Source organism: Neovison vison, chromosome 1 (assembly GCF_020171115.1).
Source record: "Neovison vison isolate M4711 chromosome 1, ASM_NN_V1, whole genome shotgun sequence".
NCBI lineage: Eukaryota > Metazoa > Chordata > Mammalia > Carnivora > Mustelidae > Neogale > Neogale vison.
This window is the reverse complement of record NC_058091.1, coordinates 29631548-29659133: the sequence shown is the minus strand read 5'-3', so window position 1 is coordinate 29659133 and position 27586 is coordinate 29631548. Positions and strand designations below refer to the sequence as shown.

At 37.4% G+C, this 27586-nt stretch overlaps 1 protein-coding gene across 4 annotated transcripts in view; it reads left to right on the top strand.

The window, feature by feature from the left end:
• The window catches only part of GRIK2 (glutamate ionotropic receptor kainate type subunit 2), a 641671-nt gene that overhangs the window by 265319 nt on the left and 348766 nt on the right, over nt 1-27586 (top strand). For all 4 annotated transcript variants that reach the window (XM_044244958.1, XM_044244987.1, XM_044244968.1 and 1 more), the window contains exons 4-5: nt 19767-19948; nt 26786-26839. In XM_044244958.1, coding sequence (XP_044100893.1) covers nt 19767-19948; nt 26786-26839 — 236 coding nt within the window. The remainder of the gene's footprint in view (nt 1-19766; nt 19949-26785; nt 26840-27586) is intronic.

The window sequence follows — 27586 nt, the reverse complement described above, 5'->3', positions numbered from 1 at the left end:
GGGCTCTCTGCTCAGCAGGGAGCCTGCTTCCCTTCCTCTCTCTGCTTGTCTCTCTGCCTACTTGTGATCTGTCAAGTAAATAAATAAAATATTTAAAAAATTAAATTAAATTAAATAATAGTATGCTTGTATTCTGAAGAAAATAATCCAGTAGAGAAGAAAGACTTGATAGTGCAGAACTGAGAGAATTGTGGCGAATTCTAATAATATAAAGGAAATGCAATTTTTCATAGCAGGTAGCATAGCAATCTCCTTGAAGGAGAGACCCAGTTTGTGATTGCTCTAATAAGCCCACTTGGTGGCTAGACCTTTGGGGCTTCTCTGCAGGTGGTTCTTAAGACTGAGAGAGGTAAGGTGGAGTTCACGGTTGCCACAAGAATGAGGAAGGGACTTAGACATCATATGCAGTGAAGAGACAGACATGTTTTGGGAAGAGATTATATGTCACATAACCAAGAAGAGAGACTTAGGTATGTCTTTTGATATAATCTCCTCTCCTGTCTCTGTCACTAACTTTTCAGTAGACTCTCCACTTGTAGGTTTTCTTTTGGAAAATGTCAAAATGTGCTGAAAGTTGCCTGAAGGTTGTAAACAGATTTAAAGAGTGAAAGCGGAACCTGCCCATGGAAGGACACCACGCTGAGATTATGTAACTGACTCCCTCTACCAGACCTCTGTCATCCTTCCTTGCCTCAGGAAGCTCTCATTTATTTTATACCAAATCACCCACTCAGAACATTATACCTGCTTCATTCTTCAAAGTTTCATCTGGCAACATATACCCTAGACTACTCATTTACTTACCTACCTGGTTCTGATTTTCTGAGCTGTCATCCTGACCTACCTGGGAGCACAGCCTCTGCTTACTTTGCCCTCCTCATCGCTCACCACCTTATTTCCTCCTTGTTCAATGCCAGGCAGACGGAATTATTTGAAGTTCCCCAGACTCACCATGCTGTTACCAATACCTTTGTGCATTAAATTCCCTCTGCCTAAAATATTTTTCTTCTCCAAGAGTCAAGCGGCCCTCTTTGCCTATTTAACTCATGGTTCTTTAAATATCATTTAAAACATCCTTCTACTAGAAAATTGTCTCTGCCTCTCCATTTCCTGATTGGTAGTACTTACCACAGTGCACTGTAACTGATGGTGTATTGTGCATCTCCCTTGTTAAACTGGGAGTCTCAATGATCCTCAGTTCATGGGAGTCTGTGCATTTAGAATAAAGTCGGTTACACAGCAGCTGCTTAATAAATGCTTATCATAAATTGAGTATCTAATATTAAAATTTGTATAGAAAGCCTAGCAGCTGAACATAAACCTAGACCTCATACAAGTTGAGTTTAGAGTTCATCTCCTGTTGTAAATCAAGATCTTCATTTTTGTTTTTTTTTTTGTCTTTTTAAAAAATAAATAAATAGACCAAGGTCTTTGCATCCAATGGTGACTCTCTGGCATGTACAACTATGCCAAGTTACAATGGGATCCTGATGTTTGTTTATTTTGTTATGTTTTACATTTTTTGCCAACTTTCTGCTGGAATTAAGGACTGATTGATTCTAAATTACAACTAATTTGACTAGGGTACTAACCTCTAGCTTTATTCTCTCTGATGTCCACTTCTATATCCCCAGCTAAAAGAGCCTTTCCGCAGGTTGGGTAGCTGGTCTAGGATCTCTAGTGCCTGAATGGCTCGGAGAGTGAAATCATGAATCCCTCACCGCTGCTGGACTCTTCTCACCCTCTTTCTCACTCAACTCTGCGACACATGTAAGGTCAACACCAGCCCACATTAAAACAATGTGGATGAGGCCTGGTTATAGATTCACTCAAGCGTCTATACCATGTGACCTACAATGACTCTGCCATCACTTCTGCCTTCTAAACCGTTCTCCATGTACAGCCCACTCCCTTATTTACCTCTTCTCTGAAATCTTTCCCATTTCTACTCTTCACCTGGCAGGTAGTACTCTCATCACTTCCTTAACAATGTCTTGCTTTCTATTGCATCATTAAAATTTTTTAAAGATTCTGTTTATTTATTTGACCCAGAGAGAGAGATCACAAGTAAGCAGAGAGGCAGGCAGAGAGAGAGGGAGAAACAGGCTCCCCACTGAGCAGGGAGCCCGATAAAGGGCTCGATGCCAGGACCCTGAGACCATGACCTGAGCCGAAGGCAGAGGCTCAACCCACTGAGCCACCCAGGCACCCCTGCATTATTAAATTTTATCCAGAAGTTGGAATTGCACATGGCACGTGTATGGGGATTGAATGTCCTATTGTTACTAACTTTGACCTTTGTGTACTATAAAAAACTACAACTAAGGATGATAAATCAGTGGTTTTGACTCCTAGTTCTAATAAGAAGTTAACAGTTTTCAGGGTGCCTATGACTTTAAGATATTTATTTCACACCCATTTTTTCCCTAAGTCTTAAGTTCATTGGTTCTCTTCAATTGTCCAAGGAGGTCCAGACGCATTTTCATATAGCAAAACTATTAAGTTTGAGCACATGGACTGCAGAGTCTGTGTTCTGCCCAAAAGTCTGACAGATGGATTTCTGGTGACATAGGAATTTTTTGTATAAACTTATTCTACCCGTCATTTAAGTAGACAAATATTCTTACGGCAAATCATTATCTGTACAAATGTTTGGCAAAAAGAAATAGGACAGCCCAACTGAATTGAGCTCACCTTTTTCTTAACACTTTAGCACTTGCTCATAAGCAAAACTTAGGAGTACCAATGAGAATAAGTTCCAATTCTGCCACTTATAGATTTAAGCCATTTTCAATTAGCTCAAATTCCTGTGCCTCTTTTTCCTATATAAAGAGAAAAAAAAATCTGTTAGAAGTTTTGTGAAGAATTAGTAAAACAAATTTTGTGTTTAATAAATGATCTAAATATTATCAAATAGCATTATAAAAAATCCTCTGGGTTGCAAAAGAATAAAAATAATGAACAGCTTGTTTTTACTTTCTTTTTTATGAAATAATTTAGAATGAATTTCAAGGGAGCATGGATATACAATTAAGGGACTAATTAATGGAGATTACTGGTAAGCAACAGGAGCAAGGAACAACACGTTGGGGAGGGAGCCAGAGGGTTGCCATCTAGACTTTACATTCAGGAGATCCACATGGAATGACAATTAGGAACTATTGCTTAATATCAGCTTGAGTGAGACCATGAAATACATAGTTTATTGCTTGAGAAGGATTTAATAGAGAAGGAATTCCTCCTTCATCTTACTAAGACTGAAAAATTCTTAGTTGACTTAATGGGAAAGTGGGAAGGGTTTGAAAAGCCATAGATATGGAAAATGTTAATCAGAAGTGAAAAAGGAAAATATGCAAGACATATACAAGATATATATATATTATATGTTTAATATTTTAGAATAGAAATTTAGAAATAAGATTTATGCTTAAACACAATGACAAAATTTATGTTTTTATAACAAATCAATAACAAATAGAATAATTTTACTTCCCAAATTCATCATGAATGGATAAACTATAACCTACAGCACTATTCAGGGCACTCTGTAGGTGCCATTGTCACTGTTGGAAGCTGGAGTAAAGTACTCTGGAAACACCTGGAAATTAAGTCACCCTCTGAGAGTTAAAATAGTGAAATCAAAACATAAGGAATGAGAAGGAAAAGTTGCAAAACTTCCTTAAAAGAATAAAACCTAGATGACACATCCAAAAATTGTTAACGAAAAATGGATTCTTAGCTGATAGACTACCAATAAAACCAAAGTTATTTGATTTAGGATGCTAAGACTGAGTACTGGATTTAGAGAAAGATTCCCAGAGTTTGAATGTGGCTTTGTGACCTTCTAGCCATGGGACTTTGAGCATAATAACCAAGATATCAATGTCTTCACATCATCTGCAAATTGGGGTTGATAATAGTACTTCTTCACAGAGTTCTTATAGTGACGATTCTTTTTTTTTTTTTTTAAGATTTTACTTATTTATTTGATGGACAGAGATCACAAATAGGCAGAGAGGCAGGCAGAGAGAGAGGAGGAAGCAGGCTCCCTGCTGAGCAGAGAGCCCGATGTGGGGCTCGATCCCAGGACTCTGGGATCATGACCTGAGCTGAAGGCAGAGACTCAACCCACTGAGCCACCCAGGCGCCCCGATAGTGACAATTCTTTATACAAAATCTGTCTCCAGAGAACTAAACAATAGAGAATGTATGCATACATGTGGTAGAAATTAGTCAAACAAAGGATGAAGCAGAGTGTAGAGCAAACGCCTCCTGCTATTCTCTCACTTAAGCTGATGGAGGCTAAAACCCAAGACAACCTCCTTTTCCTTAGTATCTTTCACTGTCAATGGCCCCTAGTGTAGTATCTACAAATCCATCCTCAGAAATACCATAAGAGTGACATTTTAATACAAAAATATGTTCATCTCACTTGCCTTAACTTCTTTAGTGATGTCACACTGTGCAGGGGAAGCACGTCTAACTGCCTAAATCCTCTAGCTCCCTCACCGTCACAGGTGGGGCCCAGGCTGATGCTCAGAGTCGAAGCTACATCTGTGTGTCTCTGGTTACAGTTGAGTAGACCAAGAGTTAACACAGATGAGCCAATTAGATTCCCTATCCAGGAATTTGGAATTGGAACCAAGAGAGATGAGTTGGTTTCTGCCAACTGCTGGACCTATAACAAGTAAATTCAGGAGTGAATTTGAAAGATGGCCATGTCTCCTATTTGAACTGTGAAGCAGAGAAAACCGGTCTCATTAGGAATATAAGAATGATGCCAGCACACAAAAAAGAACAGAAGTGAAAGAGAGTGATATCTTTATAACCTTGTTCCTACTTGTTTCTGGTCTCTAAGGAATGACTGAATTCCCATGCTAGGGTTTCATGAAACCACCTGGATGTTTCTAATCGAGTCTAAGCCAGCCTTTATTCTTTAAGTACTTGCAACTACAAAGTTCCTTCACTTACAAAGATCCTTAGATTGAAGGAGCCGCCCTTCATAACCAGTTCTCGCCTGCTGCTGGTCTAGCTTCCCCTCGCACTTCATCACAGCTTACACTTGATTGTCCAGCAGTCCCAGCCAAACAGCTCACAAGATTCTGGAACTTCCGTACTCTCATATTGTTGTGTTTTGTACATGCACTTTCTTTTTTCCCAGGGGCATCCGTCTTTTTCCACCTTCCAAATGGTTACCCCTCCTGAGGCATTCTATTCCTACCACTGCCGCAACATTTTAGAGACACTCACACTATTACATGGAATTCATTGCAGAAAATGATTTGCATGCCTGTCTCCCCACTATGTGATAATCTCATCAATGGCAAACCTCTACTGTTTATGTTTTATATTTTACTTCTGCATTCCCAATATAAAGCCTACGTTATGCGCTGCCACATATTTCTGATATAGTCACATCTTTTTCAACCATTCATATATGCTCAATGAGCATAATTGCTGAAGGCATGGGGGTTAATGGTATTTTTTTCTGGGACAAAAATATGACATAAAATCTGAGCTCCTTGATGATGACAGCTTTGTAATAAAGCTTGAAGTCCGGAATTGTGATGCCACCAACTTTGGCTTTGTTTTTCAATATCCCTTTGGCTATTCGCACAAAAGCAGACACATAGACCAATGGAATAGAATAGAGAGCCCAGAAATAGACCCTCAACTCTATGGTCAACTAATCTTCGACAAAGCAGGAAAGAATGTCCAATGGAAAAAAGACAGCCTCTTCAATAAATGGTGTTGGGAAAATTGGACAGCCACGTGCAGAAAAATGAAATTGGACCATTTCCTTACACCACACACAAAAATAGATTCAAAATGGATTAAGGACCTCAATGTGAGAAAGGAATCCATCAAAATCCTTGAGGAGAACACAGGCAGCAACCTCTTCGACCTCAGCCGCAGCAACATCTTCCTAGGAACATCGCCAAAGGCAAGGGAAGCAAGGGCAAAAATGAACTTTTGGGATTTCATCAAAATCAAAAGCTTTTGCACAGCAAAGGAAACAGTTAACAAAACCAAAAGACAACTGACAGAATGGGAGAAGATATTTGCAAACGACATATCAGATAAAGGACTAGTGTCCAAAATCTATAAAGAACTTAACAAACTCAACACCCAAAGAACAAATAATCCAATCAAGAAATGGGCAGAGGACATGAACAGACGTTTCTGCAAAGAAGACATCCAGATGGCCAACAGACACATGAAAAAGTGCTCCATATCACTCGGCATCAGGGAAATACAAATCAAAACCACAATGAGATATCACCTCACACCAGTCAGAATGGCTAAAATCAACAAGTCAGGAAATGACAGATGCTGGCGAGGATGCGGAGAAAGGGGAACACTCCTACACTGTTGGTGGGAATGCAAGCTGGTGCAACCACTCTGGAAAACAGCATGGAGGTTCCTCAAAATGTTGAAAATAGAACTGCCCTATGACCCAGCAATTGCACTACTGGGAATTTACCCTAAAGGTACAAACGTAGTGATCCAAAGGGGCACGTGCACCCGAATGTTTATAGCAGCAATGTCCACAATAGCCAAATTATGGAAAGAACCTAGATGTCCATCAACAGATGAATGGATCAAGAAGATGTGGTATATATACACAATGGAATACTATGCAGCCATCAAAAGAAACGAAATCTTGCCATTTGCGACAACATGGATGGAACTAGAGCGTATCATGCTTAGCGAAATAAGTCAAGCGGAGAAAGACAACTATCATATGATTTCCCTGATATGAGGGAGTGGTGATACAACATGGGGGCTTAAGTGGGTAGGAGAAGAATCCATGAAACAAGATGGGATAGGGAGGGAGAGAAACCATAAGTGACTCTTAATCTCACGAAACAAACTGTGGGTTGCTGGGGGGAGGGGGGTTGGGAGAAGGGGGGTAGGGTTATGGACATTGGGGAGGGTATGTGCTTTTGGGTAAATTGGAAGGGGAGATGAACCATGAGAGACTATGGACTCTGAAAAACAATCTGAGGGGTTTGAAGTGGCGGGGGGGTGGGAGGTTGGGGTACCAGGTGGTGGGTATTATAGAGGGCACAGCTTGCATGGAGCACTGGGTGTGGTGAAAAAATAATGAATACTGTTTTTCTGAAAATAAATAAATTGGGAAAAAAAAAAAAAAAATCTGAGCTCCTGAAGGGTTATGTTTTCCCCAGCATTCCCACCAGTATGTAGAAGTTCTGGTCTTCCTTGTTAGTGATGGGCCCACCACATAAAACTCCTTACGCTGTTTTATCAGCGCCAATTTTAAATTGTATTTGAGATACTAAGTGGCAGGATAAACCCAGTAACAGCAGCATCCGGGGACAGAGCCAAAATAAGAGCTGTGAAGGATTATTTGCGGCTTCATAACTGCACTGACCTGGACACAAGTGAGGATTACACAACAGCAGGCTGGCTAATTAGCCCCTGTCTGGAGGGTGGCAGTTGGGGTACTGCAAGCTGAGAGGGCGGGTAGAACGATAGAAAGACAGGTGTGCACCCAAGCAGGACCGTCTCGAGACAAAGAGCCTGCAGTGTGGCCATCGGAACTGAACAATGGGGTGGGCCAGTCCCACTGGGCATGGGTCCATAATACTGCCCAGACAGCAGGTGATGACTGGGCTGTGATGAAGGACCAAGAATGCTGTGAAGTAGGAGGACGGTACAGAACTCCTGGTTTGCCTAGATTGTTCCTGAGTTGTGCTTGCTGTCCTGGTCTAATTATTGTGTACTTAATGTCTCTCTTAGACTCTTAAAAGGGCCCCAGTTTGATGAAAATTAGGCAAGTCACGTTAATGGAAAACAAGCATTAAATCAAAAAATAACCAAACTCTCGGCACAAATCAAAGTACTGTCTTTGTAGAGTGTTTGTAAAACTTAGTTGTGAAGCATTTCTGGGTGGCATTTATATGTTTGTCTAGAATCTCTTTGAGGGAATCTTTTGAGTCTCTGTGGTTCAGGCAAGCTTCACTTTCATCTCTCACGACCCACTAATGCATCTGACGTCAACACTTCTACTCTCACCGGATAATCCCAGTCGGGGCCAGACAGATTGGGCCAGTCCAATCTGGGCCAGGCCTTCTTAGCATTTTGACCGAATTTGGGACCAAAGAATCCCTGTTATGAGAGAGATTCTATAGGTCATCTGTGCCATCAAGCAGGAAAACATTGAGGGGTAACAAAGACAACCCAGAGGAAGAGAGAACAGTAACAGGGAAAGAATTCTTGTCTCCAACCATGTCTGGGGTTTACTTTCAGTTATAGGAGGCGGTGAGTGTATTTTTTGTTTTTTTCCATTTTTGGTCCGTGCAGTGTGAATAAGGTCTGCACATATTACCAGAAGAGTTCTGACAAATACAACTGGCCTCTTATTAAACTGTCCTGCTTTTTACTTGCCCTCTCCCATTACACCATGCATAGGCCTGTATTCAGCAGCTATATGAAGGAGACAAAGAGAAATTAGATTTTAAGGTGGACCTGGGGCCAGGTCAGCCTAGAACAAGCCACTTGCCGTGACTGCAGCACCCCTCGAATGCACAGCCCTTAAGTCCCCTCGGCTGGAAACCAGTCACTAACGTGCTTACCCTCTCATGAATCAGATGTGAGCAGGTTGTAATTACAGTAAGCAAATACAAACACAACCTTTATTCTGTTGGCGCCTCACAAATGGAAGCATTCTAAATAGAAAATTGACCTTAGCTCATATGGAACTTAGACCCCGAGGCTACAGCAGCCAAAGAGTTTTAGCCTTGGCATGGTCAGAAGCGCTGTTTGCTTTCTAATAATAACATAATTGCTTTTTCTCATAACAGTGAGGGAAGAAATGGGGACAACATATTTTGGTATTGACTTCAGGAGTAGTAATCAGCCTGGCAGCCTCTGCCTTCCAGGGCTCACAGACACACCATGTAACACCTCAATTAGGTCCATTTTCTGAGGCACGCTGTTACCAGGTAGGAACCCGGCCTTAAGCACATGGAAGGAGGTCTGGCATTCGCTACTTTGTCCCCATTATCCCTGTTGCTTCCCCTGTTCTGGACTCAAGAGCTCTGGGAGACCCTACCCAGCAGGACTGCATTGTGCCCTCAGTATTATCATCGGAATAAGCTTAGATGGATTTGTTATCTGAAAGCACAGCGTCTCCCTCACTTGTCCTAGAGAACCATAAGCCACTGTTTTAATGTGTCTCATGCTGTAGAATTCGTTGTGAATTGACTCAATTCCTTTGAATTGAGTTGAGCCTCAGGACTCCATATTTCAGGGGCCACTAAACATAGTTCCACCTAACTGCTCTTATTGTATCCAAGCCTGTACTAAAATTCTTCTGCGTCCTCCTGCCCTCTCCATCCCCCGCTTACTATCTTAAAATCTCCCAATCACTGCATTCACTGGACTTATGAAATAAGCCTAATGGGCTATGAATTGCTACGAGATAGACGTGGACATAAAAATGTGTGAGGGCAGTGCTAGTTAGGAGGCTTTTACAGTAATCCGTTTGTGAGATCATAAAGCTCAATCCAGTGTGTTAGAAGCAGTAAGAGTTGGTAGAAAAGATTTTCTAATAGTCTGGATGTCAGGTATTCTAGCAAGAGCAGATCAAAAGTAATACCAAGGTTTTTGGCCTGAGTAACTGGAATTATAAGGGTTGCCACTATACTATGTGGGGAAAACTGAGTGGGCAGCAATTTTGGAGGCTGGGGACATGAAGAGCCAACTTTGGAATGCGATGTAGTATTCACCATACATCAAAGTAGAGATGTTGCATTTTTCAGGAGTCCCCAAAAGCACCCTCATTTCTGACAATGATTGCAATTCGAATGTCCCCAATATCACCCTCAAGTTTGATAATTCACTAGAATAGCTCACAGATTGACTGAAAGATATCATATTCTCTGTTATAATTTATAACAGAAGGATGTAGATTGAGATCAGTCAAGAGAAGAAGCACATGACCAGAATCCAGGAGAGGTCCACACTCAGAGGTTCCAGTTGTCTTCTCCCGACAACTCAACTTGTGGGTAGTGCTAATTTTCCTGGACAATAGTGAGTACTGCTATGCATGGAGTAATGCCAACTAGGAAAGCTCATGTGAGCACTGGGGTATCCAGAGTTTTTATCGGGGGTTGATCATACAAACATGGCAGACCACGCACTTGGCTGACCTGTAGTTTCTAGCTCCTCCAGAGGCTGACCTAATACTTCATGACCCAAAGCCCCTACCATAAATCATATTCTCAGACTATCCTGTGTGGACCAAGGCTCCCAGATAAACAAAGACTCCCTGATCAGACAAGATATTCCAAGGGCTTAGAGATTAGCTCCCAGGAGCCAATAGCAAAGGCCAGACCTCTCTTTGACAGGGTTAATATTTTACTACACAGTTGTCAAATGGGAAAATGAATTTTAGACTCTAGAGTTCAGGGAAATATCTAGCAAGAGATATAAATTTGGGAGTTATCGGCATATAGATGAAATATTAATTAGGTTTCTAGCAAGAAGCAGGATTTACTTAGATGTTTGAAATGAAGAGATTTTGATAGAGACCACCCATAAGATTGCAGGCAGAGTTTGGGGAGAAAAGACACACACACACACACACACACACACACACACAGACACACACACACACACACCCCCCAGTGATTTTTGAGTTCCAGGGGAGAAGTAATTTCCAGAAACCAAAGGAGGGTGCATCTATGCCAGGCACAGTACTGACTCATATGCATTATCTCATTTGATTTTTTTTTCTGTATGGTAATAATTATTAAGATCATATTTTTAAAGGTGAGAAAACTAAAATTTGGAGAATTTCAATATTGTCTGTAGTCATTCAGTAGAAAGTTAATGAGGTGGGATTGATGCAGAGTACCATGCCGCACAAGATGGTTCAGAAATCTGGCATCGTGATGCAACATATTAGAATGACATGAAAAGGTTGAGATGTGTTTGAAAGGTCTCAGCCTTTCTCCATGACTGGCCTGATAAAGGTTATTCAGGTACTGCTAGTTTATGCCTTCCCAGGAGGCTTCTGCTTTGCTAGATCAGTACTGGGAACATGTGTGCTATGCACACAGAAATAGAACAGAAAGAGAAGAAACATCCTGGCCAGATTATCCTGTGGGGAGAAGTCAGGGCAGACAGAAATAAGATTTCCCAGGGAAATAAAAACAGAGGGATGTGTGTGTGTGCGCGCGCCCGCGCGTGTGTGCACAAATGTACATATGTATGTGTTAAAGCAAGTTTTCAGAATATGAGGGTGTCTGAGAAAAGGAAGTAATAGAGAACTTTAATAAGTTGCTCCAGACAGTTTATACACTTTTTTAATGTTTTCAGGAGACAGTAAGAGTCAGAATTCCTGTTTGGATTCTACTTACTTGAACGCATCACGGTTCAGTGTTGAACTGTGGGTCTTGCCTTCACATAAACAGCATGGTGTCTGAAATATATGGTCTGCACTGTATTATTTTCCATTCTGAAGCAAGAAAGGCTTCGCCATTAATAAAACAACTTCATGGATAGGCTCTGATGACACTAATGAGTAAGGAGGAGGTTTTAATGTAAGGATCACCAATACATGACCCCACTATGCCTGCCCCATCACTAGGGTTCAAATCCCTTATTGAAACATGCCCTTGAACACAGAACTAGTCTCAAAACATTTTTCTACACAGTGCTTGGGGGAGCCACAGACAGTCAACTCACCTTGGCATGAATTAAAACTCGTGATGAATTAAAACTCGTGGTGAATTAAAACTCGTTTGCTACCTGGTTTCCAATATATCCTGCTAAAGTGTTTTTATGTGTTTTGAGTTTTGAATGTAATAGGCTCTGTCTTACTTTAAAGATACAGCCAATGTCAAAAACAGAGAAGTTATTCCCTCTCTATACGGTTATTCTTAGAATTTGAAGATTTTCTCAGGAGACCAGCCCTCTAATTTTACAACACATAGCTTTCTCTCCCTCTTCCAAGAACATGAAAACCACTTTGGAAATCTCTTCCCATTTTCCCTTCCTTTTTCTCCCTTTTTATTCTAGACTCCAATTTCCTTTATTTTCTATTTCGCTGTACTGATGAGCAAGTCTACCTCATTCCCAAAGGGAGGAGAGCAGACAGAAATTTGGAGACAGAAATTGTTTTTCAATGGCAATCTACCTCTCTTATCTAAGCTACTTTTGATTTTATTAATATGATTACCTCCCTTGTCTATATTTAATGCATTATGATAGATTGCAAAATACATAACTGGTGTAGATGTTTTATTCAGTTTTCTTTAAAACACTGTAGCACAGTGGTGCCCAGGTGGCTCAGTTAGCTAAGCATCTGACTCTTGATCTCAGCTCAGGTCTTGATCTCAAGGTCATGAGTTCAAGCCCCACGATGGGTTCTATGCTGTACATGGAGCCTACTTTAAAAGAGAAAAATAAAAAGTCTAAAACACTCTGTGGTGCAAATAAAACATTTTAATAAAAATAACTCCTTGATATGTTCTGTCTCTCAATGAAATCGCTTTTCTCAACTGAAAGAAAAGGGGGTGGGGTCGATGGTGAAACACTGACTGTGGATGAGTCATTTTTGTATAGTCTATTATACAGTGCATTTGGAGGGCAGGGGAGAGGTCTGGCCTGCACAAAGACCCCATTCACTGAAATGACAAATAGACCTGATGAGTGAGCCAGGTGGCAAAACTAGTTTGTGTAGCTGCTGAAGTGGATACCTGGGTATAGGAGGGAACTTGGGACTCCCTTCCTGGGGCTGGGGGAGGCTGGGCCTGCAGAGAGGCGGTGTGATTGATCTCTTTAGAAGAAAGTGCCAGCTGGAGTGTGCATAAATGGCTCCTTCTGGGTTTTCCTTAAAAGCTGAATTGATGGTACCTTCTGAAAAGAGTAGCTCAGGACCCTGTCCCCTGTAAGCTGAAGATAAACCTTGATTTCAGCTACTGTACAATATCTGAAAGCAGTGAAAGCAGAAAAAGGTTAAAAAAAAAATGTACTCTCAGTGAAGGAATTAGAGGGAATAGAATGTTACTCATCTACCAAAATAAAGGGATAATTGCAACGTGGTGCTCTTTTTTGTTAGAAGATTTTCAGGAACCCATCTGTGCAGATTGTTTCTCTTTTATTATCATTACATCAACTAATTACATTAGGGAAAGAGGGGGCATTTTAATTAAAAGATTGTTTTAAGGAGTTATAATTCTACTCTCTCATTAAATAACTTAACTGGGTGCCAAATTTGTTAAAGTATACTACATTTCTGGAAACTGTTGTTTGGAAATTATTTGTATTAACCACATTTCCAACAAAATAAATTTCACCCTTTTCTCATCTTATAGATGGGTCCTTTTATTTTTCCATTCTGTCCAAAGAATCATAGGAAATGACCATATGTAAATCTTCCCAATTATTTTAAGAAGCTTATATTTTTTCCAGTTTTATTTTACAGAGCATGCATATTTAAGCATATTTGATGAATTTGATTAGGGTAATCTTCTCTGAGATAACAATTTTTTAGAACAATAATTTGCAGAGGAATACTGGGGGAGGTAGGAGGATTGATAGAGATCCACAGAGGAAAATAAATACCCAGTATTATAATTAGGCATTCCTGCTCTTTAAGCCCATTTCCCTTTGGATAAAACCCCAACCACATATATTAAATTGCAAGGATGCCATCAAATAACTTATTAAATAAAGTAGGTAAACATTTATTCTTTGGCTATTTTGAATGCGTCTTCCTTTTTGTCAACCGTCTCTTAATCTTCCAAGTTGTTCTAAGTAACAAAACTCAGAGATTTGTATTGTAATTGCCAGATAATGGGGAAGGCAAATGATCTAGAATGGAAATATGGGTCAAAGAGAAACAATATCGCAGGACAGAGCAAGGAAGTCTTGGAAACCAAGAGAGAAGTCTGAGCACCTGCGCAGGAGATGGGGAGAAGCGAAATTTACAAATCATGTTTCTACTTTCAGTATCCAAAACAGCTCTCTGGACTTCTTTCCTGTGATTGGAAAGCCGAACTAATTTTATTCTAAAAACTGAAAATGAAAAGCATTACAGAAATAAATTTTGTGTCAACAACAACAACAAAAAAAAAAGTGTTGGGACTCCTGGGTGGCTCATTAGGTTAAACATCTGCCTTTGGACGGGTCCTGGGATCCGAGTCCCAGGTCCAGATCCTTGCTCAGGCCTGAGCATCTTTTCCCTCTGCCTCCAACACCAACCACCCCCCAACCCCCAGTTGTGCTCTCTCTCTTTCGGGCAAATAAGTAAACAAAATTAAAAAAAAAAAAAAAGTGCCAAAGTCAAATTACATCTCATGCAGTTCAAGTCTGAATAAATGCTATGATTCCAATCATTATATCTATCCATGAAACGATATATTGCACATAGTAGACATGCTGTAAATACATGTTGAATGAATGAATAAAAGCAATGTTTTACTCTATTCTCATGTAGGAAATGGCAGTTCCTACTAGCAGCAGTTGTTTTTATTTTTTTATTTTTTTTTTCTATTTTAGCTCTTCAATATTATTACTCAGGGAAGCTGGCAGACTGAAATCTGTTACATTAATGCCAGCAGGGATATATGTGTGTGAAGAGAATAAGTAAACATTTATTGTACCTGATGGCTCAATGGACCATCCATATGAGCTCTTAAGAGACTTGAAAATACTTGGCAGTATTTATACTTGGGGTGGACTCTGCAAATACTATTTGTGGATTTTATCTTTCGAAATTTCTATTTTTGAATCACTTGAGATTTTTCAATCCAAAGCCATTGAACTAATCTGTAACTATGTAGCTCCTTTTTCTTTGGTAATGAGTTAATCTCTTAAAATTTTGAATAAAATTTGATTTTGACTTGATTAAAATTTTGATGTTGTTACGTTTCAGTCAAAATCAGCATCAAAATAACTTCCAAGGACAGATATAATAATTACCACTTAAAAAATAACTATATTCTTCCTAATCTTAACAAAAGTCACAAAAACATTGACAACTGCCACTTTTTGAGAGTCCCATATATGACAGTTCCTTTTACATATTAATACATATTAATACATATATGCTTTTATCTCATTATAGAAAAAACAAAGGCAAAGCAAAGAGAGATATAAAGTCTTACACAAAGTCATATGGATTATACATTTTGGAACTGGATTCAAACCCAACACCCAGGCTATTTCTACAATGATAGAATTATCTCCCAAATTTATGTTTAATTTGCATAAAATCTTTTGAGATAAGTAAGCCAAAGATAGCTTTCTTTTTCCTTTATTTGGCAGAGGTTGGTATTAGAACATTCTGCATTTATATGAGTAATTTTATGAAAATAATAGAAATCCAGAGCTAGGAAAAGTTTAAAGATAATCCAATTTGGTAGTTCTCATTTTGGTTTTTATATCATCTTATTCTTAATAATAATTGAAGATCTCTGAAAGCATTTGTTAAGATATTTTCATAGGTTTCTTTAATATTTAATATTTGATTTAATGGGAGGAAGTGGGATTTTCTTCTCTGTTTCTTCATGCAGTGTCCTGTGACATCATCTGTGTCTTATAACCTCTAGAACACTCTTGCCCACATGTGAAAGAATGAAAACAAAAAGAAAAAAAAAATCAAATAACCTCTTAGTATTATTATGAAAATAGTTGAACCTCAGGGATCCCCCTGAAAGAGTGCAAGGGTATGTAGACCACACTTTGAGAACTACTGATATAGATAAAACTCATTTAATACATAGGAAACTGAAGTGTCCTGTCCATCTATTCTGGAGCTCAAGTCTGGTGGTGGGTTAGGAAGGGGTTGGTACTTTCCTTAAAGAATATTAGATACGATTAAGATTGGCACTAAGTTACAGTATGGAAAAATATAGAGATGGTTTTAAGAGGGTCTATTTTTTGCCTCCCTCCCACTCCTACTAATGGCTCAACAATCTACCCAAACCACCCTAATAGAACTGTCCTTACCTATGTCATCAATGATTTTGTAGTTAAATTTAATAAACATTTGTAAAGTATTTACCTTTGTTGTTGTTGTTGTTGTTAACTAGCAACCCTTGACGTGGCCGATCTCTCCCCTCACTTTGAACACTCAGTTGACCTGATCCTCCCCTGATCTCCTGCTCAGTGGAAGCACAGTCTCCCCCTAGCTGCTCAAATCAGAAACCTGGGAAACTTCCCTGACTTAGCCCTCGTCCTCACCAAGTACTGTCAGTACTTTCTCAAAAATCTCTCTCTGGTCCATCCACTTCTATCTCTAGGTACCATCTTACCATCTTGTCCTGCAGACACATCTTGGACTTTCCTAACCTGCTTTATTATAACTGCCTCCCAACCCTTTCTTCCTCCAGTTTTAGCTCTTCTGATCTGTCTTTCATACTGAAAATCTGAGTGATTCTTTTTTCCTTTCTTTCTGTCTTTCCTTTCTCTCTCTCTCTCTCTCTCTCTCTTTTTTTTTTAGAGAGAGAGGGGGTGGAAGGGGTAACAGGAAAGGATTAGATGGTGAGGGAAAGAGAGAATCCTAAGCAGGCTCCAAGCCAATGTGGAGCCCAACATGGGGCTCGATCATGACCTGAGATCATGACCTGAGCCGCAACCAAGAGTTAGACACTCAACCAACTAAACCACCCAGGCATCCCAGTGATTCTTTTGAAATGTGGATTCCAAGTGGGCACTCTCTACTACACTTAAGACCTTAACTCTAAAGTAGTTTACATGGGCTTAAGGAGCCCCATGTCCTCTTAAATTACACTTGTCAGCACTTCTTCCTTGATTCTTAATATTCTTTGCCCACACTCTCTCATCTCCCTGTCAGCATAAAAACCTTTTATCACTTCCGTTGAGTAATTTTCGTGAGTACTTTCATTTCAAGATAGATGATTCTGCTGTATTCTTCCTCAATAATTGCCCCTTCCCTACCAAAATATTATTTGCCATTTTTCATTTATATTTGCCTGTTAAATAAACTTTACCTATCTTCCCCCTTATGTTTTTTAATATAGTATGGGCAGGAAATGTTTCTAATTTACTTTTTATTGTATTACCAATATCTAGAACAATGCTTGATCCATAGAAAGAATTTAATAAACATTTTTTTTTATTGATGCCCTGTGTGCCAGGCACCACTTTTTTTTTTTAAGATTTTTAATGTATTTATTTGACAGAGAGAAATCACAAGTAGATGGAGAGGCAGGCAGAGATAGAGAGGGAAGCAGGCTCCCCGCTGAGCAGAGAGCCCGATGCGGGACTCGATCCCAGGACCCTGAGATCATGACCTGAGCCGAAGGCAGCGGCTTAACCCACTGAGCCACCCAGGCACCCCAAGAATTTAATAAACATTTGTTTTGATGTGGGAGTGAATGAATGTTGTCTTCTTTTCCATCTCTTATTTCTACAGTCAGCTGTATTTATAGTTTTCTGATTCACTTTTCCTAATGAAGTTGGAATTCATTAATTGAATTAATTATTTTATTCAACTAATATAATATAATTATATTAGTTTATTCAACTAACTAATATAATATAGCTATTACCCTATAATATTGTTATGCCAAAGTGGTTCAAAAAGTGACTCCCATTATGACACTTACCTGAAACCAGACTTATCTTTGGAAATTGGCCTTGTTTTTTGATGACCAGGAAAATCACCTGGAAAGATTGTTAAAAACGCACATCCATGAGTCATATTCTCTACAGGTTGTAACCATCTTCGTAGATTACTGTCATACCTTCCAAAGTTTGGGAGACAATGACAATGACATTGTCTTATACTGCAATTATACTATGGTTTATTTGTAAAATAAACCAATTGTAAACTGCAATTATACTCTGGTTTTATTTATAAAAAAATATTGCAATTATACTCTGCTTTATTTATAAAAAGTAGTTAAACAATGCATTCCCATGTGCAGGTAAATATATATATATATATATATATATATATACACTTTTATACATGTTTTGAAGGATTTTATAAGGCCAGTGTTAAACTACTACAGGTGTTATAAATTCAAAATTTGTTTTCATGTTTGTTTAGCCTGTTAACATCTGTACACATTATATACATGTTAATCTCTAGACTGAATTGTATTATGTTTAATGGGTGCATTTAATATCAATTATGTAATATTTATTTTACTATAGTTAGTGAATATTTAAATTTATAAAACAAAATGAGACAGTTGTAGTATACTGTGTAATTTATGCAACCATTATTTATAGAATTCTAAGTGGCAAATTCTAAAATAATCTTAAATGAAGTAAATTTTATGGAACAATATATTAAAAGCAGAAGATACTACGTAATTTGTTAATATACACATTTTTTAAACTGTATGTCTCATTTGAGGATGAAAATACTAAAAACTAGTCATGTTAATTTTATTAACTATGTTGCAACATATTGAAGTGTACCGTTATATGTATTAAGATCTATTTAAAAAGTTGAATGAAAAAAGTCCTAGAATTAGATTTTACTCTCTGGAGCATATGTTATTTTAATACACAGATTTTTTTACTCATAATAAGATATATTTTTATTCCTGTTATTCCAGTTTCCAAGTAAAGTGACACACACAAACATTCACAAAGAGAAATCTACAGATTAGTTATTTATAAGTATATTTCTTTATTATTATTTGTTCTACTAATATTTATGAAGGTATTTCCTCAGGGAAGATAGAAATCTAGAGAAATACAGAGATGAGATGGAAAAAGGTAAATAAGAAAGAGGAGTTGGAAGAGAAGACAAAAAATTGTTTAATTTGATCCAAGCTAGAATAGAATTGGATGATCCTCTTTTTCTTATCACACTTTTATATTGGATCTTTTATATGGGTGCTTGAAGGGGTTTAATTACTGAAGTTTGTATGAAAGAATATATTTGATGATTTGTCTCTGTTACTTAAAAATGCCCAACAGTTCCATGACATATTGAACGTGTATCTACTAATTTGATACATTTTTGAAACACGTACTCAGGAGCTGCTTCCCTAGGAAAATATATTTGCTTTACTAATAATGTGTGTGGTTATATTTGTTTCTGAAATTAATGTGATACCTAGCAAATAATACAAAAAAGTTTTATTTCTTTAATTTATTTATGGTTCAGACCACTACCCAGAGCTCATTTTATTAAAGTTAATTTACTTTTACCTATATACCAAATTACTAGCCTGTTACTTGTAAACAAAAACAAAAAAGCAATCAAGAGTTTCCAACACTGAAGAATAATAACATAAATTACATCTGCTATAAAATATAGTATGAAGTGGATGAACTAGAACAATTGTCACTGACTTACAACAACATTTAAGACGTAGTCACAAACTAGTATTATTGTAAAACACAAAACTCTATGTGTATATGTGGAAACGCATAGAAAATGTATGAAGGAATAATATTTGTAAGCTATTAACTGTGACAACCCTTTGGGAACAGAATTGGGATACAGAGGGAGCCTATTTTGCTCTACATATTTTATTTATTTAAATTATTTACATCAACTTATAATCATGAATGTCTTTCATAATTTGTAAAAAAAAATTCTTAAAGAATTAGAGAAATCATCATTTTAACAAAAATAACTGGGAATGTGGAGTTATGAAGTAGGAATTTCAGTGGTCACACCATGGAATACACATATACATGGTCAAGAAAATCAGGCATTGTAGTGAACAAGTTCTATGATTCTATGACCTATTCTGCTTTTTCTCTAATATGCTTCTTCTCCCCCTTTTTCATTAAAGGTCTCATTCGTTTGCAGGAGCTCATCAAAGCTCCATCAAGGTACAATCTTCGGCTTAAAATCCGTCAACTACCTGCTGATACAAAGGATGCAAAACCATTACTAAAGGAAATGAAAAGAGGCAAGGAGTTCCATGTAATCTTTGACTGTAGCCACGAAATGGCAGCAGGCATTTTGAAACAGGTACTCTTTAACTTACTTAAATTCTTGGGTTCTTTATTACATTTGCATTTAAAGCAGGGGTTGTTGTTTGCTTGGTCCTTTGGTTTTTGCGGGGGTGGAAGACTGACCACAAGCCTGGGAGGGGCAGAAGAAAAGGGAGAGAAATCCCGAGGAGCTAGATACTGGGACCCTGAGACCACAACTGGAGCCAAAATCAGGAGTTGGACCCTGAAGCCACTGAGACACTCAGGCACTGTCCCCTCCCTCCACCCTTTTTAAATCAAAGTGTTATTGTCACACAGTTAAAATGAGCCAGAGAAGTTGCCTTGATGTAATTTTCTGATAAAAAGTCTGACATTTGCTTTTAATTAATTGTCTTAAAGGAAAAGTAATGCAAATATTTATGCTCTTCAAAAACACATTGTTTAAAGTTCTGAGGTTACTTTCAAATGGCTGCAATGCTATTTGCTGTTACAAATGTTGGTTGTTGAGATAGATATTTCTGTTTTGTACTGAAATGAAGGAATAAACTGAGAGTCAGTGATTGAGCATCTCAACCATTACAATCAGTGCATTGAAAGAAGAGAAAAAAGATTTGCTACTTAGCTGGCATCTTCTAGGAGATGCCTTACACATTTGATCTTATTTAATCATGACTGCGACCCCAGGAAGTAGAGACTGTTCACTACAGAGATGAAGAAACTGAGTCTTGGAAAGATTGAGTAACTTGATCAATGACCAGAAGCAAGAAATAGCAGAGGGAATCATATTTCTCCTAGCAATGTTAAGTATTCATTCCAGAATAAAGCACTGCCTGACTCAAAAGATAATACTAAATCAATCAAATGAAATAATTCATAGCAGTGAAATCTTTTAATGTTACTTCTGTACTTTTCTAACCTAACAGCTCACTGCAAAGCAGCAAATATTATTCTCCTATATATTACAGATGAGGCAAGACTTGGATGTTGAGGGTTAAGTGGCTAGTATGAGCCCATATACTTACTAAGCAGTAAAGCCTAGATGTGGACTCGTCTTTTGGACCTTGGCTTTTAAGCTCTTTTATACATACTGGCTAATAGCTCAGTGGCTTGGGATTAATCAACTGTCCTAAAACCTCTCATGTATAAGATAAAATATCTCTACTGGAGAATTACATAGATTCAGATGTCAAATTATATCCCATAAAATATAACTATCAACAGTAAATGCCTGTTATAACATGGTTAGTTTATTAAGCAGATGTTTGTCCAATCTTCCAATGTGAATGTCGGTTTCACTACAGTAAAATCTTTAATTGGATTTGGAAGATTGCTCTAGTGTTATATTCGGGTAGTAAAGCATATGAAATTTGGGTGTGTTTTTTTGTTTCTTGGGTCTTTTTTGGTAGTGAATAAAGTGGTGCAATAAAGTAAACAGTGAAACCTGGAATAGGGATTTATTTTTCATATATACCAAAACAATTCTTGGTCATATTAAAAATATACAGACTTGGCAAGGAGAGCTTTCCTTTATGCCCAGAGTGAGAAGCACTCTATGATTTGTCAGGGACAGAGCTTTGGTAGTTTTTCCTAGGCTTCCAGCAAGTATATAAAGGATCAGTTGTATTGTATCTAGAGTAACTGACTTATTTTGCATATCTGAAAGGTTATAGTATCTATCAACTTTAATAATAGAATTGCCATCCTGCCTTCTATTTGATATATCCATTGTTTTATAATTGTTTTCTTATATCGTAACCTGCTCTGTTTGCAAAATGAAAACAGAATTAAGATAAATTTTAAAATATATACAGGGGTGCCTGGGTGGCTTAGTCATTTAAGCATCTCCCTTCAGCTCAGGTCTTGATCTCTGGATCCTGGGATAGAGCTCCCTGCTCAGTGGGGAGGCTGCTTCTCCCTCTACGCAAGTGCTCTCTCTTAAATAAATAAATAAATAAATAATCTTAAAAAATAAAATATATACAGTAGAAAAAGTTAATAATTTTAGCAAGTTTAGTAGATGAAAAACCAGAGCAAAGGTAAAATGATAGTATGAGAGTTAAGATGAATTCAGAGTAACATTGTTACAGAGAATGCATGTTTTTAAATTCTGTAACACTAACTAACCACATATATGCTGTTTGTTTTTTAACTTACCTTGTCCAGACAGCATTTGTTCCACATTTGGATCTCAGTTATTCTAGAAACGAATGCAAGAAGAAAGCAAATAGCTTCCTTCTTGTAAATGAAGCAGTCCATTTAATAGGACTTCATTTTATGACTTAGGAAATTTTTCTGAGATTTCTCAACACTGGCTAATGACAGAAGTCCAAAGAAATGGTATAAGAGATGGAAAACAGGCATAGATGGGCTTTCAGCTTGTCTGGTTTAATCTAAGAACACATATTAGGAGTATCCAGAAATGTGAATCAGTTTATCAGCCTTATTTGTTTCATTGTTTTATTTATTTAAACTAAGTGAGCTCTTCCTAAATATTGAACAAAAGAGAATTTGAAGTTTTCTTCCCTGAAAACTTTAAAAGTGAGTGAAGCATGGGGCTGGCTCTTTGAGAGCACTAATGGGCATACATGCTTTAATAACAAAAGATTCCACTTCCACCCAAATTTGTCAAAGAGAATTCCCTATGGCAGCCTTAGGATGATCTGCAATTAAACCTCACGAGGTCATTCTATCACAGAGTAAAAGTATTAACTAAGACCTTGAAAGTCTAGATTAGAGACTATATTTTTTTATATTCATATATGTGTTATATAAATAAATATGAGATTATATTTTTTAGATTGAAAAAATATAAAATCAGGTGCAAATAAACAAGTAGAAAGCAACAAGAAGCAAATTAAGTTAAAATTTTAAAAATATGTATAAAGTCCACCTCTTCAGTTGTTAACTTTGAGCAATATAACTTCTTGATATAACCTAAAGGATAAACTGACTGCAAATTATATGCCCAGATGTGTTCATTTGTCATGTGGCATTGTTTACACTAGTTAAATGTTGGGAATTTTGATTTTGGAAAAATGTATCTGTGGTATTTCTTTCCAGGAGGGATAATACAATACAACCAGTTTTTCTGCTGTACACCCAAGTTTGCTATGGTGGCTACTCTCAAATTATTTTTACATTAGAAGGTATTAATTTTATTATTATTAATGTGGCTTGAAGTATACATATAGTTCACTTAAAAGTGGTAAGACATTATGTTGTCTTGACAAGACACAATGGCAAGACATAAACGTTATAGTTTATTTATTTATTTTTTAAGATTTTATTTATTTATTTGACAGACAGAGATCACAGGTAGGCAGAGAGGCAGGCAGAGAGAGGAAGGGAAACAGGTTCCCTGCTGAGCAGAGATCCCGATGCGGGACTCGATCCCAGGACCCTGGGATCATGACCTGAGCTGAAGTCAGAGGCTTAACCCACTGAGCCATCCAGGCACCCCAAATGTTATAGTTTAAAAAACATCTAGAACAAGTTAGTCCTGTCTAAATTTGGTGCCTCTCCAGGTTAGATGGGGGCCCCATATGTGGGGCAACAGTTGGTTAGAAGCCAGTGGCCTGGGGTGGGGGGGGGCAGTGAAAATAATTCACCTGAGCCAGAACAAAGAAGATAGAGGTTTATTGAATACACCTCAAAGGAGAGGTAGGCAGGACAGCAAAGGAGAGGCTGTCTGCTATGAGGCAGCGGCTAGAAGCTGTTTTTAAAGAGGGAAGGTGAGGAGGTACAGTGATACATGGAATTTTCTCGTTTTTTGGTAACTGGACCTAGTTGTAAGCAGCCCCTTAATCAGTTGGGGACTATGGATATCTTGAGGTGATTGCCCGTCAGGCATGTCTGTATTCATTCTGGTGATCATCGCTGTGGACCCCTTTGCCTTCATCAAGTTTGCATTGCTCAAGCCTATTGTCTAAATTCCACAAAGTTCTTTTTTTAATTGTCCTGAAAATTATTTATTTATCTTTCAAGAGAGTATCTCTGTTGTCCATTTTTGTTAATGCTACAGTTAAGTACTCAATTAAAAATAACTACCCTTTTCTATTTAGATCACACATCATAGTCCATAATTGATTCTTGTTTTCAAAATCAAAGGCTGAAGGAGGGTCAGAGAAAAGCATAAGCAGCCTTTAGTTATCCCTTACAGATTTCTCCTCAAGGTGATGGAGTGCAGCAAACCACTCTCCCTACCACTATCTCCTTAACCCCTGCCATCCCTGCCTCTAGAATACAATTTTCAACACTGGATTGAGATGATTGAAGTTTTCAAACTATCAAAGAAAAAAACAGGCAAAAAGTTTGGATTATATAAATCCTACAATGAAGCTACATCTTTGGGAATATAAAATACCCTGACATGGGGCTCAATCCCAGGACTCTGGGATCATGACCTCAGACAAAGGCATTAGCTTAAACATCTGAGCCAGCCAGGTGCCCCTAAAATACGCCATTTTATAAAATGGCATATTATACCCAAACTTCAAGAGTTAGAGATCTAGAGTTCATGTTTACTCAAGATCTCAATTTGTTGGCCAATTTATTCATTCTTATTTTGTTCTACTTTCCTACCTATAAAATAAGCATAGTAATAGGACCTACCTCATAAAGTTGTTTTTTTGTTGTTGTTGTTGTTTTTTAAGATTTGGTGGTTTTTTGTTTTGTTTTGTTTTGTTTTTTGTTTTTTAAATTTATTTGACAGAGATCACAAGTAGGCAGAGAGGCAGGCAGAGAGAGAGGAGGAAGCAGGCTCCTGGCAGAGCAGAGAGCCCGATGTGGGGCTCTATCCCAGGACCCTGGGATCATGACCTGAGCAGAAGGCAGAAGCTTTAACCCACTGAGCCACCCAGGCGCCCCTCTCATAAGGTTTTAAATGAAGCTATTGGGAAGCAATAATTCCTACCCTTCAAGGGTCTTTCTAGCTGGACTAAGAATCAAAAGGACAGGAGAGAGATTAATAGGAGAAAAGCAAATTTAATAGCATACATATAGGGTATCCACACGGACATGGAAATTCCAAAGACAGTCTGGCAAAATGAGTTACATGTGTCATGATGAAATAAAGAGAAGAGGGACTTCAGAGGAAAGGAATCCAATTCTCAGGGTGTAAGAAAGCAGATGTTTGGTAATTAGATGTTTGTCTTGCCATACTGTTGGATCACTCAGATAAAATTTATCTCTGCTAATAACCCTTACTCTGGAAAGATCCCCAATTTAGATTTTTCAAAGTAGTTAAGAGAGGGGCAAAAGTTTCTCTTGAGCCCACAGGATATCCATTGCCTTCAGCTTGGAATAATGTTCATGCTAAAATGACCCATCTTGTGTCTGCTTGCCTTAAGCCTCTACAAAGCTTTAACAGATTAAAATATGCAATGTGCTTAGAATAGCACTAAACACATTTTAGGCATTATATGTTAATTATAGTTGTGGATTTGAATTACTGTTTCTTTCAATTATCTTCAATTTTTTTAATCTATATCTATATACCTGTTGAGTTGATAAAAACTATTGACAAGGATAATGCTGAGCTGTTATTACACAGCTCTGGAGTTGAGAAACCTTTGGTACATACCCATCAGGAACAATGAATACCTTCTACAAAGATTATCTTATAAACCTAGAGAAATTTTCTCTCATTTCAGTTAAGATTCAGACTTCATCAAAGTATCATTGGCTCACACAATCTCTGTCCATTCAGGAAATATGATTGGATAATTTGGTTCCTAGGTGTTGTGCACAAAATTCCACTGTGTGTGTCAGGCAGGGGAATTCACCAATGAAGACCAAATATGTACTCTTATTATAAATTGCAATATCACAATTTCTAAATTCCTTTCACCTGCTTAATTCTTCGCTGCTGCCTTTCATTAACAAATGTCCCTCCCTTTTAATAAATGTATTTTATTTTTCGAAAGTCTTCATGAATATCTATTCTTTCTTAACTGAACAACTTGCTTCTAGATATGCAAATTTTATTTTCACTAATTGGTTAATACCTACCTGTGAGTATAGAATATGGGGTGTAGAGCTGGGGCAGCTATTTAGCAAATGAATTCATGTAGTTAGAATTTTATGGAAGAGTATTAGGTGCACCTGAGAATACTTGTTTTCTACTAAGAGCTCTTCATTCAGCTCAAAAACGCATCATTTTTCAATCATCATCACCAACTACTGTTCATTGATAAACAGCTATTTCAAAAGTGTTCTCATTTTCAGAAGAAAAATTGACAGTTCACTGACTGGAAGTTCTAATCCAAAAGTCCTTATTTTAAGATCGATTGTCGAAAATTGACAAGGACTGTAGAAGTATGAAATAAAACAGTAATTTGCAACTGGTGTATTAGTAAAAGTAAAAAAAAAAAATTTCTTTGTACTTTTCAAATAACAGTGGTGATTTACAGTTGCTTCATCAATGCTAAGGAAAGTCTCTAAAGTGCTAAAAAAAATTCCTACTGCCATTGTACTTTATAGCATTTTCACCCCCTAATTGAATAATAGTGATCATAAAAATAAAGTGGTGTTCCTCTTTAGGGTATTTGTAGTGGAGACATTACAAATATAATGACCTAAGATGTGCTAATTTCAGGTTTGTGTCAATTTTAATGCCTCCTTTAATATGTAAAGTCATAAACTTTACATTGCAAACTTTCAACTAATAGCTTTTCTACCAAGAGAATTGGTTCAGAAATGCCTTCAGTAACCACTAATCTTCCTTAATTATGGGGAAAAGATTTAGTTTGACCCGTTTTAATGTAAACTGAATATTATTCCCAGATTCTTCATTACATTCTACTATTTTGTTATTGACATATTTCATATGATGTGTACCTTAAATATTAATTTTTTTTTATTTTTTACTTCCTAGGCTTTAGCTATGGGAATGATGACAGAATATTATCATTATATCTTTACCACTCTGGTAAGTAACTTATTAAAGCATAAAGTTAATGCTCTAAATTTTATTGTTATGACTTTTCAGTATAGAAAATGGGCTTTTGAGTGAGAAATGATGACTAACACCTTTGTCATTATCATTTGTTTTATTTTGGTAGAACTCAGGAGGAATTGATCCTCATAGGGAATATGTTTTGGTGGAAAGCTGATGATTTTGAAATATTATTATTTCAGATTTCAATTCAAAATATCATATCTTATTTATATATTGCTTTACAGAACTTTCAGAACATAATAGATTTTAAAATTAGTTTGCTGAGAAAATCAGTGTTTTTTAAAAAAAGCACACATTTTTCTGTTGTTATTTGGTTCTATTTACTTTACAAAAACTAGATTCATTGAAACCGTTCTTTTAGTACACTAAATTTTCTATCCTATTTTTGCCTATGTTTAGTCAGATTTTTAAATGTCAGTCTTACTGAATTTTTTTTTAGCAAATTGAATGTTACCTTTATCTTTTGTTTTTACATACCCACCACACAGTTTTTTTCTTAAATTTGCATGAAAATATGACCTTACCCTTCTGTCAAACCTACTTACTCTTGGTTCTATTTCTTTACTAATATGGTATCCCGATTTTCTTCTTCTGTGAAATGACTGTCTCTGTCACTCATTTTTCCCTGCTGTAAGGATAGAAAATTTGTCCTTCTTCCCTTCTAGGTTCTTTGGCTGGTTTAGTGATTAAATTGACATAAAACAGATTAATGGGAGA